At 42.9% G+C, this 16,618-nt stretch overlaps 2 protein-coding genes across 11 annotated transcripts in view; one reads left to right on the top strand and one right to left on the bottom strand.

Annotated features, from left to right (window-relative positions):
* The window catches only part of Sp1 (transcription factor Sp9), a 65,532-nt gene extending 54,831 nt beyond the window's left edge, over positions 1–10,701 (bottom strand). The window contains exon 1 of the mRNA XM_070308059.1: positions 10,400–10,701. Coding sequence (XP_070164160.1) covers positions 10,400–10,444 — 45 coding nt within the window. The 5' untranslated portion in view covers positions 10,445–10,701. The remainder of the gene's footprint in view (positions 1–10,399) is intronic.
* Positions 1–16,618, top strand: part of LOC138939837 (uncharacterized) — a 180,279-nt gene that overhangs the window by 114,457 nt on the left and 49,204 nt on the right. Inside the window, exon 7 of one of the 10 annotated variants that reach the window (XR_011447908.1) lies at positions 2,637–2,682. The exons of 8 other annotated variants lie outside the window; for them this stretch is intronic. The gene's annotated coding sequence lies outside the window, so the exon portion shown is untranslated. Of the gene's footprint in view, positions 1–2,636; positions 2,997–16,618 lie in introns of those variants that run through there. One more of the 10 variants, XR_011447907.1, reaches the window with a different exon arrangement.

Here is a 16,618-nt window from a genome sequence, read left to right as displayed (position 1 = left end):
GTCAATCATATGATGAACGAAAGGATCGCTCTCTTGAGCTTGATAATAACAGTTTGCTCGAGGAACGTGCACGCTGCATTGCTTTGTATAATACAATACATAGTGTAAGCGCGAACGGGAATAATATATCAAGTGATAGAGCGGATATTTTGCAAGTTGATTATACATATAATATTTGAGATATTTAATAGATTTTACAAATGAGAGATAAATATCTCTTAAATATATATTTCTTATTATAGATAATTCAAGTAATCAATTAAAACCATTATTTTTCTTATTATATGAATAATGAAATATTCAAATAATCAATTTTTAAAGAAAATTTTGTTTATATAAATTTTTACATATTTTTAATAGTATGCTTTCGAACCGCTTTGCCCGCTACTGGCAAAGAGAAGATTGATTCGGATGCTGTCTATAGATAGGAGCAAAGAGATGACGTTGACGCGAGAGAGAGGGATGACTTTAAGACTCGATTTTCGCGATTTTTCGTTTTATGAGAGAAACTCGCGCGTTCTCGTTTGCTATAAATAATACAGCGAGAGAGAATCGTTGCTCGCGCGAAGAAGGAAACGCACGAGCGGAGATGCGAAAGGCGCACGGTATTTAAATTCAAGCGAGGCAGAACGGCGTACAAACAAGGCGTGCGGCGATAAATATTCAACGGGCCTCTGCAAGTTACGTCAACCCATCCTATGGGGTCTACGCTCGCGCGCTGCTTCTCGTCTTGCTGGACGTTGCGATCGTCACGAAAGGGCGCATTTCAACAATCCGTACGTAGAGAAGGGAATCTTGTATTCACCACGCGTCAGGTATCGCTACGTAGAGAAGTTTCGGAAATGATGCGATCAATTGATGTTTAAGAGCTCGATTCTACTCTAGTGTAAAAAACTAATAATTTAAAAAAATTTCTTTCGAAGAATAGAAAAATTGAGATCTTTTTGGCGTTTTACATATGTTTTTATTGATGTTTCAATTGCGCGTCAGTTTTTTTTTTTTTTCCCAATACGAGCCTCTGCGCGTAGCGTGTTAAAAAATGACAGTGCGACGTAACAGGCGTGCTACTTCATCGTGTAATCATCTGAAATGAAAAGTTTTATTCCGTAAGATATTTTTGGGATACTGAATCTAATATTAGAATTCAAAAAATTAATATTTTTCAAGAAATGAAAAAATTGAAATTTAAAATGGCACTAATATTTAAACAACGACAGAAACATCATGTTTAAAACATCATGAAGATCGATTCCTAATATTGTTTAAAAAAAATTTCTAAAAATCATCGATTGTTCATACTGCTGGAATAGACTGGGCCCAGAAGAGCCGCACGCGATGTTGATGCTCAGTCGGGGGCAAAGTCACGATCGGATTGTTCGTGGTGATAGAAAACGACGCGCGGGAGGCGTCAAGAATTACGTCAGGATTATCGGCGATGGGAGGACCACCCAAGGCGCTCTCGGATTCGAGAATGGGCGCTATGGATCACGCGGCGAAAAGGGCTAACGATAGCGAAAACCTGATCCTAACAGCGGGATCCGCGAGATAAGGTGGTGAATGCAGGTGTTTAGCGGCTGTCCAGTCATCGTATTGTCATTACTTATACAACTGACACCGCGAAGATGCGCGCGGCCGATGTCGTTGAGCGCCGCGGGGTGGTCGGACACTCTTTTAAATTTCGAGAACACGCGCGCTCTCGTCCAGCGTGCATTTTTGTCATGTCATCGGCAGTCGAAACCGAGGTGTCTCTCGATCTAGCGGCATGTCGATGATCGTCGAGATGGTGTTATATCATTCGCCGATGGGCAGAGTTAATAAAGTTTAATGAATAAACGTTAGATAGAAGGGGGGAGCAATATTATATATAATCTATCGTTTTATAAACAGTTTAGGCTTATTAAAAAAATACTGAATTTACAAAGATTCCGAAATATATATATAAATTAATATATTATATATTTTTTTATCATATAATATAATTTATGCATATTAATTTGAATATTATTATAAATAAAAAAGATTGCATTATAGAATACATTAAATCATTCTATACATTCTTTAAAATTAGATATTTTTTAAATATTAGTCCGACGTACTAAAAGATGTCCTGTCAGTACATAAAATGTGTGTGTATGTGTATGTGTGGTTACATGCACGGCAGCAAAATTCCGAGACGATACACGAATAGTTAACGTGAGCATAAACTATAATGTTTTTCGACATCTACGACAATATAGTAAAATTTCTATAGATATTAGACGTGTCGCGCAATACTTGAGCTGTGCGTCAGTATGCCACCGTTGATCGATGTACAATACATATTTGACAGACACAGTTGTCGGACAACATGGATCGCGCCCAACCCAGCTGAAAGTGGGCCCGCGGATACAACGTAGGGCCTTTACGAGCGTCAAGACGTCAAGACGTTCGTCCGACAACGATCTCGATCCTCGCGCGGCGTCGCGTGGAGGATTTCTCGGGCAACCAACTTTATCCGACACATAATATCACGTTTATCTGTTATTGGCATCATCGTAATCGTTTTATCGTTGTACAAGAAACAGTCTCTCTCTCTCTTTGAACAAGATGAAAAATTCGCGTATAAATCATGTTCAATGTTCTCTTCTTTGTTGCAGGTGAGTGACATCGCGGTGATTCTGCAAGGCGAGGAAATTATCTTCGGTGAGTCGATGTAAAATTAAAATATTTTTCACGCTATAAGTATAGGATGTCCTTGATTGATATTTGCCTCAAATTCGAATTTTTTATTTGCGGTTCTAGTTACTCATTCGGTATTGACAGTTGCAATTGATTAGAGACTTATCGAACTGTCAATGATTTAAAATGTCAAAGATAAGTCAAGTCAAGTAGAAAAGCAGTAAATCTTGGAATCTTCTTAAGGCTTTTGCAATACTTTGTTCCATACAACGGGTGATGATTCTTCTTTCGATATCTAATGTCTCGTGAAAGGTTCTCCGTGAATTATTTACTCTCAGTTAGAGACACGCTAATAACTTTAATATTAGTCGACGTCGTTATAGCGACTATCGTATTATTATATATGATGAAAGAAATTAATGCGCGAACGAATGATTAAAAATCAATTCTCTAATCGAGTTTCATTATCGACGAAACATCCAGTCCCGGCGACTCCGAATCGCGCGCGCCTGCGTGTATACGTGCGTAAATAAACGCACGCTCGATGCGTCGCGGCTCTCCGATGCCGGGCTACCACGCCCATCACGACCACGTTCGTCCGTCCATGACGCTTAGCAAAGATGACACAGAGAGGCAAACGCGGCTTCCCACAATTTCGCCGCCAGAAATACGCGCAAGGTTGTCGTAAAAAAGTATAAGATAGCGCCGTGCGAGACGCGCGGTGAAAGAAAGATGGTAGGAAAGATGAAAGGGCACACACACACACATGTCGTAAAATAAAATTACGGTAAAGCGTACGCGTCTCTTGTAAGGTGGCGGAGTGAGTTAATTCTTTACGATCCCCGCGCCACGACAGTCCAACGACGTACATACGCCATTATAATTCATATCTAGCAGAGATCGGACGCACCCGCCAGAAAACATGTTTATTACAATCGGATATATTCAACGAATAATCAGTGTAGGAGATCTCAATTAATCCTCCATTGGCATATATCTGCATTATTTGTACCCGCGATCGGTTTTCTTATCTCATCTAATATCTTTAGATATGGCTATAAATCTATTTCTGCTTTTGCCTTCTAAGACAAATTTAAGATTTACAAGAGTAACGTTTCAAAGCTCATTGTTCAGGTAAATCTTATTTTATTTTTTGTGACAAAGTTATATATAACTATATATAAAATAATAATATTGTACGTTAATATATAATGTTTCGTAGACGGAAATAGAAAAGAGAATACGACGATGATATGTGAAATACGTTTTGTACAATCTTCGACTCGATTTTTCACGTGTCGACACGCGCACGGGAAATCCGAGAACAACGGAGCGAAAGCGAGCGAGGGAGATAATATCGGGGGCGCACACTACGATCGAACACCGGAAGCCTCTTCGGGGCGGCATCCGCGTGCGCGCGTGGTATATAACGCTGTATCGGAACAGGGAACGCGGAATCGGAGATCCCGGCGTCGGATGGCGATGGGGAATAATTGCGCGTTTGCGCTCGTTGCGGGAGGAGGATTCCGCGGGCCGCCTCCACGACTCCCGGTAGTAATTATCGAATCCCTCCTCTCTCTCTCTCTCTCTCTCTCTCTCTCTCTCTCTCTATCTATCTGTATCTCGCCCCCTACCGTTACTCCGAATGTCTCGCGAGCGCAACGGAGGGCGCGCACCTCTTCTCTCCCCCCTCCCTCGCTCCTGTATGTTATTATTCGGTGCGCTCGCTTAGATCGGCCTCTTACGTCTATCGGGCCTCGCCAGCATCCAGCGGCATCGCCGTATCGGAAGCAGCTCCGATGCGAAGATTACTAGAATTAAGATCGTACCTTATGCGATCCGAGCCGACGAATCATCGTAGCCTCTCGCGCTTGCGGAGCGACATCCGTCGTGATATCGACCGCCCCCTTCCCTCATCCCGCGACATCGTGAACATCGAATTATAGTACATATTATACCACGCTGCGTATTATATCGCGCATTCGACCGTTTATATAATTCAAATCCCCGACATTACAATTTCGATGGAACGTCCACCGTAAAAATTAGAATTATTTCGATTTATTAACGAATGCAGCAAAGGCGAGATCTATCAATCGCCACGAGCGACGCCACGGTATATAGATAAGATCAAGTCCAGCTTTGCGATGCGTTAGCGTCTAATGTACTCGAATCATTCTCGATACTAGCGGCGACTAAATTGCGCGCGTCGAGATAGTCGTCGATTATCGCCGGGGCTCCTTCGTCGAAATCGTCGATGGATCAGGGAGGAGGTCGCGCGCGACGTTTTAATTGCTTAATTGCCGAGTGTCGCTCTCGATGGTAGTCGCCCATCGATCCCGGCGAAGCGACAAAGGAACTGTCCTCTTCGCCGCGAGGCTACCAGATCGAGATTGTTTGGGATGAACGACTCAATCGAGATGAGGGCGCTCGTCGATAGTATCGTCCCTTTCCGGCCCGGTGTATCAAAGTTTCCATCACGCGAAAACGGAGTTACTCTTTTTCGCGATTCTCTTTGATTAAACCGCGCCGAGTTAAGTATTAAATCGATTAATCAACGTCGCGAATCATCTTTTCATATTTATTAATTTGCTTTTACTTTCCCTTTGTGAAAGCGACGCGCGCGTCGCAACGCGGACGATGTCGCTTCCGAATCGCATTAGAAGCGAGAGATCAAAACCCCGAGGCGCGTTAAGGGAGCGTGTAACCCCCGACAATCTCTCGCGCATATATATAGCCTATCCCCTAATCGTGGTTGGAGTCAATATCGTCGCCACGATCGACCTCGTTGGCCCGACGTTCACTACCGCAAATGGAGTGCCTGTAAATAACGACGCCACCCCGATGTTGTGATTATATTACTTACCCGAGACAGAGAGAAGGATGATGGAGGAGAGAATGAGATATACAGGACGCGAAATGGGAGAAGAGGGAAAGAGACAAAGAGGCACAGAAAGGGTCGTCTCTCTCTCTCTCTCTCTCTCTCTCTCTCGACGGAGTCTGCGGTAGATTAAATCTTCGCCGGTTAGCGTTTGATTAAACTCGGGATCGGACTGGATGTTAATGTTCGTAGCAAGGCCGATTGCGTACCAACGAGATTGTCGGCCCGAATCACAACATCGTAACGCATGGGATTTATTTTTCCCTCGGATGAGATTCGTGCCCGCGTTTAATCTACTTCTAAATTCAGGACAGACGAAATCGAAAGACGACATTTCTCGTATATTTTTCTTATATGGACGTTCTTTTTCCTGAGATAACGTTATAATTTTCGATAAATAATTAACTATTGTAGTACGATTGCGTATATTTAGGGGATAATAATTAATTACATTTTTTTAGACGCGTTATAATTTCGCGAAAAAAGCAAGCGGGAATAAAAAAATTCATGCTGAATTTCGCCCGTCCCTTATACTTAATTAATCATCAATTTAATGTAATAATTATGTGTATATGAATGCATCGGACAGGACTTTCCGATATAATACAGATCATGCGACTTTGGCAACAATTTTATTTCCTTTTGCGCAGTACGAGAGATCGCGAGGCGTGCACAGACTCATTCGTAACACCTTCGACAGATTTGTTTAATTACTTAATTGCCATGCCGCGGGCAATCGATGCATCGTGCATGTACCGACGTTGCAGATGTCGAAACCCTTCAGGCAAGACAGAGATGAAATAACCCTCTTATCTGTCGGCTCTTCGGAATCACATTACCTACTACAAGCCGATTCTCCATTCGCATCACCCTTTTCAGATTTCGCAATATCCGAATCCTACCGGTATTTCTGTAGATGAAGAAGGGTAAAGAGATGCGATTGAGTTCTCTCGCTTTAATCCATCCTTGCAATTTGCCTCAAGATAATGATAATGTCGTAGAAGATATGAATTAAATAAAACGTCATTCTTTAAAGCATCAAACTTGTTCTAACTTACGTCATTAATTTACGTTATTTTATTTATGTTGCATTTAACGCGGCAAGAAGACTCTAGTTGCGTCACTCATTGCGAGTCGCTCTGTCATTATAATATAATGTAATAATAGCTTGAATTCGATGCATCCGGTAAGCGACTTTTTATCAGTGTGTTCCGCGTAACGCGAAGAAATTCAAAGTATCGAACAAAAACTCTCCCGTCTGTAAGAAAAACTAAGCAAATTATATATATATATATATATATATATATATATATATATATATTATATTCTCGATGAAGCGCGTATAGGAGGAAAGAGAGAAAAAGATACCGGGGAGCGGTTGTGCGCGGAGAGCGACGGCGATTCACGCGGAGGGAGCGGGGGGAAGGAGACCGGGTCTCGAAGCGAAGGGCCTCACAATTAGCGCATACATCACCGCTTTGAAAGGCCGCGAGAGGGTAAGAGAGGGCCCGGTACTGGCAACCTGTTATTATATACGCGGCCCGAAATACGCATGTATCATTCACGTACACACGTGGGCGCGCGCGCGCGCGAACGAGCGATCCGGCGCGATCGCTGCCTGTCGTTGGATTAATTTACACGCGATTGGTGCTGGATCGCGAGAGACGGTCGCAGAAAGCGCGCGTGTGTTTTGATACGATGAAAATCGATTTATGTGATCGATTTACGAGGGAAACGCGGAACGCGAGACTCTCTTATCGGTGACGTCTTCGCGAGCCTTCCCGGCAATTCCAAATAATCATCCGCGAACGAGGAGATTTTTAGGCGCGGAAAGTCCCGGTGGATCGTACGGAAGAATCGCGCGATCGACGACCTAATGTCCTGGGCCGATTACGCGATGACTTACGGTCGAATAATCGGCCCGGGGCCGGCTAATGGCGAGACGTTTCTCTAAGGATCCGCGTAATTGATAGCTTCGCATAAACGAGCGGACGCATGTGCGATAAGTGCGAGAGATACCGCGAAATAGTTATTAACGCGCCTTTCCGCCACCCCCCCCCCCCTCCCTTCCCCTCTTCCCCTACGACTCCTTCCGCGCCGCGGCGAAATAAATAATCGGTGATGCGATCACCGCACTGTTGCGATAGTTCGTTGCGGGCCCTTCGATCATTAACCCTCTCGACGTAACGAATTAACGCGAATTGGTCGCGCATTGGCTGTCGCCGAGTGATAATTATGATAGATAGCGACGATACGGATTTCATGTGCTAGTAGATTATCCCGATGTCTCGTTGTTTTACGGGAACAATTGCAGAAATATCGAAATATTTTCTTTGTGCAGTGTTTTTTTTTTTTTTTTTTTTTTTTTTTTTTTTTTTTTTAATCCGTATTGCTTATTCTATTAGATCGGCAGGAATAAAAGTTTACGCGGCTCGTCGTGCTGGTAAATAATCGATTCGCGGTTCCCTGGATTAATAACAGCAACAGCATCGAAGTACTCGGGCTCGTGTCAAGGACCACCCGCGGCGAGTCGTCCCGACACACTGCAGGGGACAGACGACACGACACAATCAGGAGCTCCCCTTTCGCTCCCCTCAACGCGAGCTAGCTAATAAATTATTAAAGGGACAGCTTCTGGAACTGACTGCCTCGGCATGAACGAGCGAACGAGCTCCTCGCATTATCGTGCGAGATTTGTTTCTCCGATCTACTTTACGGCAAAGATACACAAAGAGCTTGTAAAGAATCAACCGCGTACGGTTTCTCTAAAGGAAAAACAAAAAGAAACAGAGAGATAGAGATAGAGAGAGAGAGAGAGAGAGAGAGAGAGCAACAATTTCACAAATAAAAATTATAAGCTAAAATATTCTTTATTTCCATTGTAGCATAATGCGGTGTAAAATTCTTTTTACGCGTTAGTCTCGATAGTTTTGCGTACGGTTTTCTTCTTCTTTATATTAGCCGAGCAAGTTAAAATGCAACATGCAGCGTATCAATTTAACGGACAATAGGAAAAGTGCGGGGGACTATCAGTGTTTGGATGGCGAGCGCGTCTCGATGAGTCGACGAGTATCCGACGTTCGATCTCGACTCGATTAGACGTACGATTTCGAATCCGCAAACTCGGTACTCGCAATGCGCGGGACGCGGACTGCCCCTCTCACGAACTATAAACTCTCTCCGTCACTATTTTGATTCCCAGCATTCGGCATGATCGTACGCGCGTTCGGCGGTCCCCCCTTCATGCAATATTGATGACCCGCCGCGGATCAAATGCCCTATGATAGCCCCCATCCACCCCGTCACCCTAACCGGTATCCTGATTGCGAAACGGGTCAGAGCCACTGATTTTCAATGGATGGGATCCGAATTTAAACTATGATTATACCCCCGCGTCGCCTAAGTACCGGGCACCGACGTCGGATTAATGAAGCTTTGCCGAATTAGTGCCGCGAAAATTACCGTCGAGAGAGAGAAAGAGAGAGCTCTCAATGTGATCAAATTCGAATGCGATACAATGTTGCGAGAGATACGTAGTGTTATTCTCCGCGAATTATGATCCATTGGTATTACGTCTTTATTTTGAAAAAGGATTAGAAACGTCGAGAAAATACGGAATAAAATATTTGCTCTATGTTTTTTTTTTTTTTATTTCTATCACAAGATATCGTATAGAAAATAGATATCAAATCTATCATTTCATACCATTTCATTTTTGAATTGTAGCTTTTAACTGATAGTTCAAAGGAAAAATTTAAATATATTTAAAGTTAAGAAATTGATCTCGATATACGTGTACGTATAAAACAAAATATACTTACTAAAAATTATTGTACAAGAACATTTTACAAAATCCGAGATACGAATATAGAAACAAAATTGAAGGATTTAAAAACATTGACATTAAAAAAGATACTTTGCTATTACTGTTATTATGTAATTTGTCAAAGAAAGTTTGGAGAAAACTTTTTCAAATTTCAAAAATTTTTCATACGGTCGGTTTATCATATAAACGAGTAATGAATACATATATTATGAATTTTTTGAATAAACTGAAAGACTCTCAAGTTTATATTAATTCTAATAAAGTGCAGTATTCAATTGCTGAAAAATAAAAGTAATCGATTTACGACACCTATGTCGATTTTGATAACTTGTCTCTCTCTCTCTCTCTCTCTCTCTCTCTCTCTCTCTCTCCATGTAATATAATTGTTTAATGGAAATACCGCAATATCCAATATTTATATATAACATTACCAATATTTATTCGTATTATCTAACGTCAAAGTATTTTGATGAAGTACGATAATGTCATTGTGTAAATCACGAATGGAAATTATTTAAAAGAAAGCCGTGACTTACGGCGGCGAGTCGCCGTGAGGGTGAAGATGCTTCGGATATAACGCGTTAAAGCCGAGAAAATCTCGCGACGATATATCCGGAGATGGCGATCTCCGTGCCGACCGCGGTGTGGGGTGCACGAGGAGGCAAGGTGGAAGAGATGAATGACGGCCCTCGAGAGCACGTTCCACTTGCGCGTTATAGCGGTACGATGGCTTCGTTCGTATAACTGGTCGGCCACCAGAGTGGAAGGCTGGTCAAATGGAGATAGGGGATGGAGTAGTCGGCGAGAAAGATTGAGCGAGAAGACTCCGTGGGGTAGAGGAGGAAAAATTCGAGAAGTGGAGAAGGACCGAGGAGACAAAAGGCGGGGAGAAAGTTAACGAGCCATAGGGAAACGAAGGTAGTAGAGGGTGAGAAAAGAAAAAGGATGCGCAATGAGATTGAAATTACGAAAAATAGCGTCAAATTAATTTCGACAAATCCCAAATCTTTTTGATCTTAAAATCATCTTTCAACCTCTCCATTCACAATGGCGACCGCGCGTATCCTCGATTCGTCCATCTCGCCCCCTTCGTCTCCCTTTCCCGTTGCTCCTTCATCCCGTCCGTTCGTCGACACGATGGCGCGACCAGTGTAGTATCCGTTCCTCCTTAATGGCAAATAAACCAGTTGGAGCGCAGTGGAGAACCGCTCGTGATTGCCGGATTAATTGGCTGTAGCGTGGCTGCAGCGGTAACAGAGAGGATGTACACGGCGCGGATTATTATCCGGCCGTTCGACGGAGAGAGCTATCCTAAACGTTCTTTCTCCGTGCCATCCCCTAACGGCCATTCCCCCCCACCCCCTCCCTCCCTCCCTCCTCTTTTCGTTCCGCGGCATCGATCCTCCGTAAATACTCCGAGCCGGGAAAGAAGACGCGGGAGCGAGCCAAGGATGGCTCGATCGATTATCCGCGAGCATGTCGCTCGCTTCTTCACCGCGCGACTCGTCTCTCGGCAGGTAAATTTTCGTTGTCTACATCATATACAAGAGTTGACAAGGAGCGATGACGTTACGACGGTAAAAATCCGGACGAGCTGAAATTAAATTTCTGCGCAAAGATTAACTTGAATTATATACGGGCGTTATATATGGGTTAAAGGTAAGAGAGCGAGACAGGTAACACGATCGAGATTGTGATTATCCTTTATTACGATAGCTAGCGATCATTGCGATCGGAAGGAGATAATTCTTGCCCTTCGTACGGTTTATATTAAAACAACGTGAACCATTGTAAGAATATGGTTGAATAAGAATTGATCGGACAGTTACTCGTGAAATCGATGGAATGTTAGAAAATGTTCGTAAAAATTTTCGATATATTAAAAAGAAAAGAGAAAAAGAGGACACAGGAAGATGAGCTTGTACATTATCAGAGAAGAATATACCCGCACAAATAATGCTTCTAAAATAATACAATTCTCTAAATAATCTTTTGAAATTTTTTCAAGGGACTTGAGATAAGTTTGTCATAAATCGCTATCAGAATCTCATTTTCTTCATTTTCAAAAATAAAGATACGCGTCGCTTGTCACGTGACGAAATTGCAAGATTACCGAAAGGGTCACACTCGCTTACATTACCGCGGATGGATACATCGGACCGATCTCCTCGAAGACGCAAAGTGCTGACGCGCGGTAACCATCTTGGTTTTCTCGAGTGGATACTGAGTCGGCGAATGCCGTTGGGTGTCACGGGGTGGATTCGTCCGCGGATAGCGGCGACAGCAGACTCGATTTCGTACGGTTAGGGATCGGGAAAGAAGGGCCGGAGGCAGATGGGGAAAGAGCGAGACAAGAGGAGCAGAAGAGGTCTCTGAGCGACGTGACCGCGGGAATCGATGCGGACATTCCGCTAAAATGTGCGCGCACCGTTGCTGACGCAGTGTTTTCGTAATCCGCGAGACTCCCGGATTCGTATCACGGTTGAGTACACGAGATAAAGTTTAAAGAGATTACGAAACGAACAGTAATATAATACAATCCGAAAATAAACTTTTCACCTTCAGAGTTAAATGCTTTCGGCGCAGCTGACACGCCTGTGCTCAATATCCAGTAAGAATATGTTTTCCGTCATCCTATGAAATTTTACGCGCGACTCTTTCATTCATGCCGATGGTGGAGAGAGAGAGAGAGAGAGAGAGAGAGAGAGAGAGAGAGAGAGAAAGAGAAAGAGTGGTTTTGGGGAAAATTGAGTCAATGAAATTCATGAGGGCGGGACAGACGCGTGCGCGGGAATCGAGAACACCGTATATCACTTTAGGATTCGAGTGGACTTTTATTTTCTGCCAGCGGCGCGATGTCTTCCCCCTTTTTCCCTGCGGGTTCACTTTATCATGACGCAAAGTAGAATTTTTATCATTCCGTTTGCTCTTTTTTTCCACCCGATACCTCGTAACACTTTCGTAGGAAGTTTTCATGATATCGCAAGTTCTTTTTTTTTTTTTAGTTTTTTAGTACTGAATTACATTAAAAAAAAATTACTATTGCTATCAAGATAATCAACCAGTCATTCTCACATTCATTAACATTGGTACAATCGTAGCAAGCAAAGTGAGTCTCGCGCGAACGTCGTCGGCTTATCTGGACGCATTCCTACGATGCAATTAATATCGTATCGAGGAAACGATGCCGAAATGCTCGCAATGGTCTGTCGATAATCAGACGTAATTATCCACAATCGTTTTGTAATCGCGGTTGGTTAGTAGCCGCGTATCAAATTATTATAACAACGATTATGCTAATCGCTCTGTCTCTAGGCGATCGCGTATGATTGGCCTATTATACACGAAGACCAGAAACGCGTTATCGTTTGTAACACGCACCGCCAGTAACTAGCCCGTCGAGTATGTTCTCTGGACCGGAATATATTTCGCGTTGCAGCTTACGATTATAATTTCCGTGGCTTCGATATATTCGCGCTTTATCTCTCTCTCTCTCTCTCTCTCTCTCTCTCTCTCTCTCTCTCTCTCTCTCAGAAGACAGAGTTGCTCAAACTCCAGTCGAACCGCAGATCCGTAAATGCAGATCCTCGATCCTTCCTTGACAACCTTCGTCGCTTTGTCGCATGGTATTATAGGTCGTGTGCATTGATAACGGCGATCACGCAACGGCGTGCGTGTACGTCATTCACAAAAGCTGGTGAAGCGCGACCTACCTTCTCATCTGATAGAGACGACAAGATCGTATCGATATCGATTTATGCATCCACGCAGGATCGACTTTATTATAGGCTAGATGTCGCAGAACGAGCTCGCGACTCCGCGATAGCCTACATATTAAATAATACTTCATTTCTCTATTTATTAAGAAATTCAATGGCATTGAAGAGAGGAGTGACTTCGCGCATTCTTCTATCGTCCCGTTCCTCTAGCATTTGTCGTTCGCTCGCGATCGATGTTGCGTAAGTCGGTAGCAGAAAAATGCTTACGCACACGGAAGGTAATCTCAGTTCCGAGAAACGATATCGAACGACAGGCATACGAAAAAAGAGAAAACCGACGATGCGTTCTCGACACACAAACGTAAGTAACCGAGGGTGGGAATTGATCGCGTTTCAAGGACGCTACACGAGAGATTCGTCGTAGATTGCGTGCTTGTCATAAGTTCTCGCTCGTCGATATACACACGAAACCTCCCGAGATGTATTGTATAATGACGACGTTTTTCTGTCGGCCTCTTTCAAAGGCATTCACGAATCAGACAGCGGTCGGTAGCTCTGTTACGCGGAAGCCACGTTCAAAGAGGGGTATCCCGGTAGTTTCCTTTCTTTCCTGGATCGTCAAGAGCCAGGCTCACGATCGCGTTTAATCACTTGGCTTAATCTCCAAGATAATCCGTAAATAAGAAAGATATTTCCTCCAGATAAATTGATTTATTATAGATTGTTTGCTATATCGTTATTATAGCAAGCGCATGTAAATCACTATTTTTATCGAAATTTACTGTCGTTTTAATCATTATTTTTAATATTTTGCGCTCGCGTATCAAGAATTTTTGCTCTATTATTAAACAACCATTTATGAATATTAAAATAAGGTCGTTCAAAAAAAAGAAAGAAAAATCAAACTCGTGCTCTATATATATATATATATATATATATATATATATATATATATGTGTGTATATTATTATCTCGTTCCTCGATCTATCGCTGTAAAACTACTGTATAGTATACTGCACTGCTAAAGCATTGTTGAAAGTCCGCATTCACACTCGTGTCATAAGGCAATTTCTACGAAACATAAAACGAGAGTACACGCTTTTCGCGCGTTACACAGTGAGAATTCTTGTTTAAAAATTACGCGAATATTTCAACTTAGCGACGCCCGCCGTCTCGGTGCCGCTTATCGTTTCGTATATTACTCTGTTCCTCCCGTAATCGGTCAACAAAGTTGCAAAGAGATATCGAGCGATTACCACTCGAAGAGTGAAACGCGCGCGTTCCTTCGCGTTCGGAAGAAACCGGTCGCGATGATCGCGAAACCCGACGCGATCGCGGAATATTACCGCTTTTTTTTACCCTGTGATAATGCGTATCTTAATTCATTAAGATTGTATCGATGTTGCCGGTAACTCATTCGAGTCAATTATATTTTTCCGCATTATATTTTTTCGCGCTTTGCGAGTGATTAGGAATTAATTTGCCGCGCGTTATTGAACCTGTATATCGACTGCGTCATTTTTCCATTTGCGACCTTTGCACGTTGCAGATTGAAGTCATTAACGAAACCAGTCACCTTTATTTGTCCTGTTCGCAACGCGAGCTATCAAGGAAACATTGACGCAAACTGGAACACGCGATTATCCGACATTTCTGCGAATAAAAAACTCTCGCATGGCAAGTAACTGCGGTTTGTAGGCAGAAAAATGACGAGGAACGTTGACTGTCGATCGAAGTGTTCACGAGATCGTTAATAGTGTCGGACTGTTGCGTCGATTAACCGCAGCAAATCCGGTCGACCGGTGCGCAAAAAATCATCGTAACTATGATTGTTATGTAAATCGAACTCGTAGTTCAACTTAGTAATCATCTGCGTCGCGTTGAGATACATATTTCGTTCCAGGCGAATGGAAATAGCGCTCGATCTTTATATAGAATTAGATCGAATGAATATAATTTTTCTAATTTCCCTAATTAGCGACAAACGCGGAATTAATTACTTGTTTCCTCGTCGACAACATCAGTTAGTCATTCTATGAGATATGTGTCGCGATAAAATAAACGTTAGCGGTAAATATGTGTCTCTTTCTTATTTTGAATATTTTATATTTGTGTGAATGTGTGTGTGTGTGTGTGTTTCTCTCTCGTGATATATTTTTACATAAAGAATTTGACGTAACATTTAACGGCATTGTAAAAAAAACTGACTGAAACTTTAGATGAAGTATCTGCAAAAAAGCTTCTGTACTTTTAGAGGAACGATTTTTGATGATTGAGACAGATTGTCTGAAATTTCTTTCAAACATCCAAATCTGAGAATTCAGACAAAAATATGTCTGTACTTTTAGAAAATTTTTGACGGTGAAGCATTAGCGGAATAACCGCGAACTCGTCTTTGTTTTTCGCTCTGCTTCGTCTGGATTGCCAAGATACAGATCGCCAAGAATCGCCTAGACGTCCGCGTCATCTTAATGTTCGCTTCAAGTCACGAGAGAGTCGTCGCTCTACCTGAGAAATTTTCGCCGTTCGAGATCGCGTGTCCGTCCGATCGCGCGCGACCTTGGAGCGATTAAGTCGACGGAAAGGTCTAAATTTGCTCGTGCGACCGCTCCATCCTCACCTCGCGATCGGCTTCGTCCGTTCGCTTCAAATTCCACGAACTTTCCGCTACCTCTCCCGCACGCAGGTCATACGAAACGCCAATGATCCACCAAATGTATCGGGAGGGGGCTCGATCTAGGTAAGGCACGATAACGGCAACCGGTGGAAAACGCGGCGGGCGTACGTCCCCCGAGAATTCTCGAGTCTGAGACGAGTTCCCACGTCCAGTCAAAGTCCGAGGCCCCGCGCCCGAGCCGAGGAATCATCGGCATGAAAACGGGGGATAATTGTGGCTTCGTAAATACCGCTATTTAATACCCGGCCATAGCTCCTTCGTCTACGTATAGTATGTATATGTATATATATATATATAAATAAATGTACACATACACACACACACACAATAAATATATATATATATATATATACCTTGTTACACACCGCGCGTATCGGTCCCCCTTCTCGCGTTCGTGCTACCGTCAATCTCCTTTGGAAAACGCTTCTTTCCTTGTACGCGGCGTGTAGAAAACGAGGTAATTGTACGCGGCGCGATGTTGCGTACTTTACGTACGATATGCACTTCCGCCGCGGATTTATAGCCCCGTGTAATTTCACGCGATCCCGGCCGCCGATTTCATTGCAGAGCCCGTTCGCCGATACCGATCGCGATGCAAACGTCAAAGTTACCGATGACCATTTATGATGCTATTGAATAAAACGATTTCGTAATTTAAAGGAAAAACATACCTAAACCGACATATGATGTTTTCAAATTTTAGCTCTTAGTTGAATGTTTAAAATAAGAAGGCATATTTATAGAGAAAGAGGGAGAGAGAGAGAGAGGAGAGAAATACTAGAAATATTAGAAATTGTTATCATATTATTTTGATAATATTATTTGAAAGTTCTGAGCAAATGATCTTTTTTAAAAGC

This window comes from Polyergus mexicanus, unplaced genomic scaffold (genome assembly GCF_030449975.1).
Source record: "Polyergus mexicanus isolate NDT 795.1 unplaced genomic scaffold, iyPolMexi1.0 SCAF_15, whole genome shotgun sequence".
NCBI lineage: Eukaryota > Metazoa > Arthropoda > Insecta > Hymenoptera > Formicidae > Polyergus > Polyergus mexicanus.
Note: the sequence above shows the minus strand (reverse complement) of the source record. Positions and strands in the feature narration are given on the sequence as shown.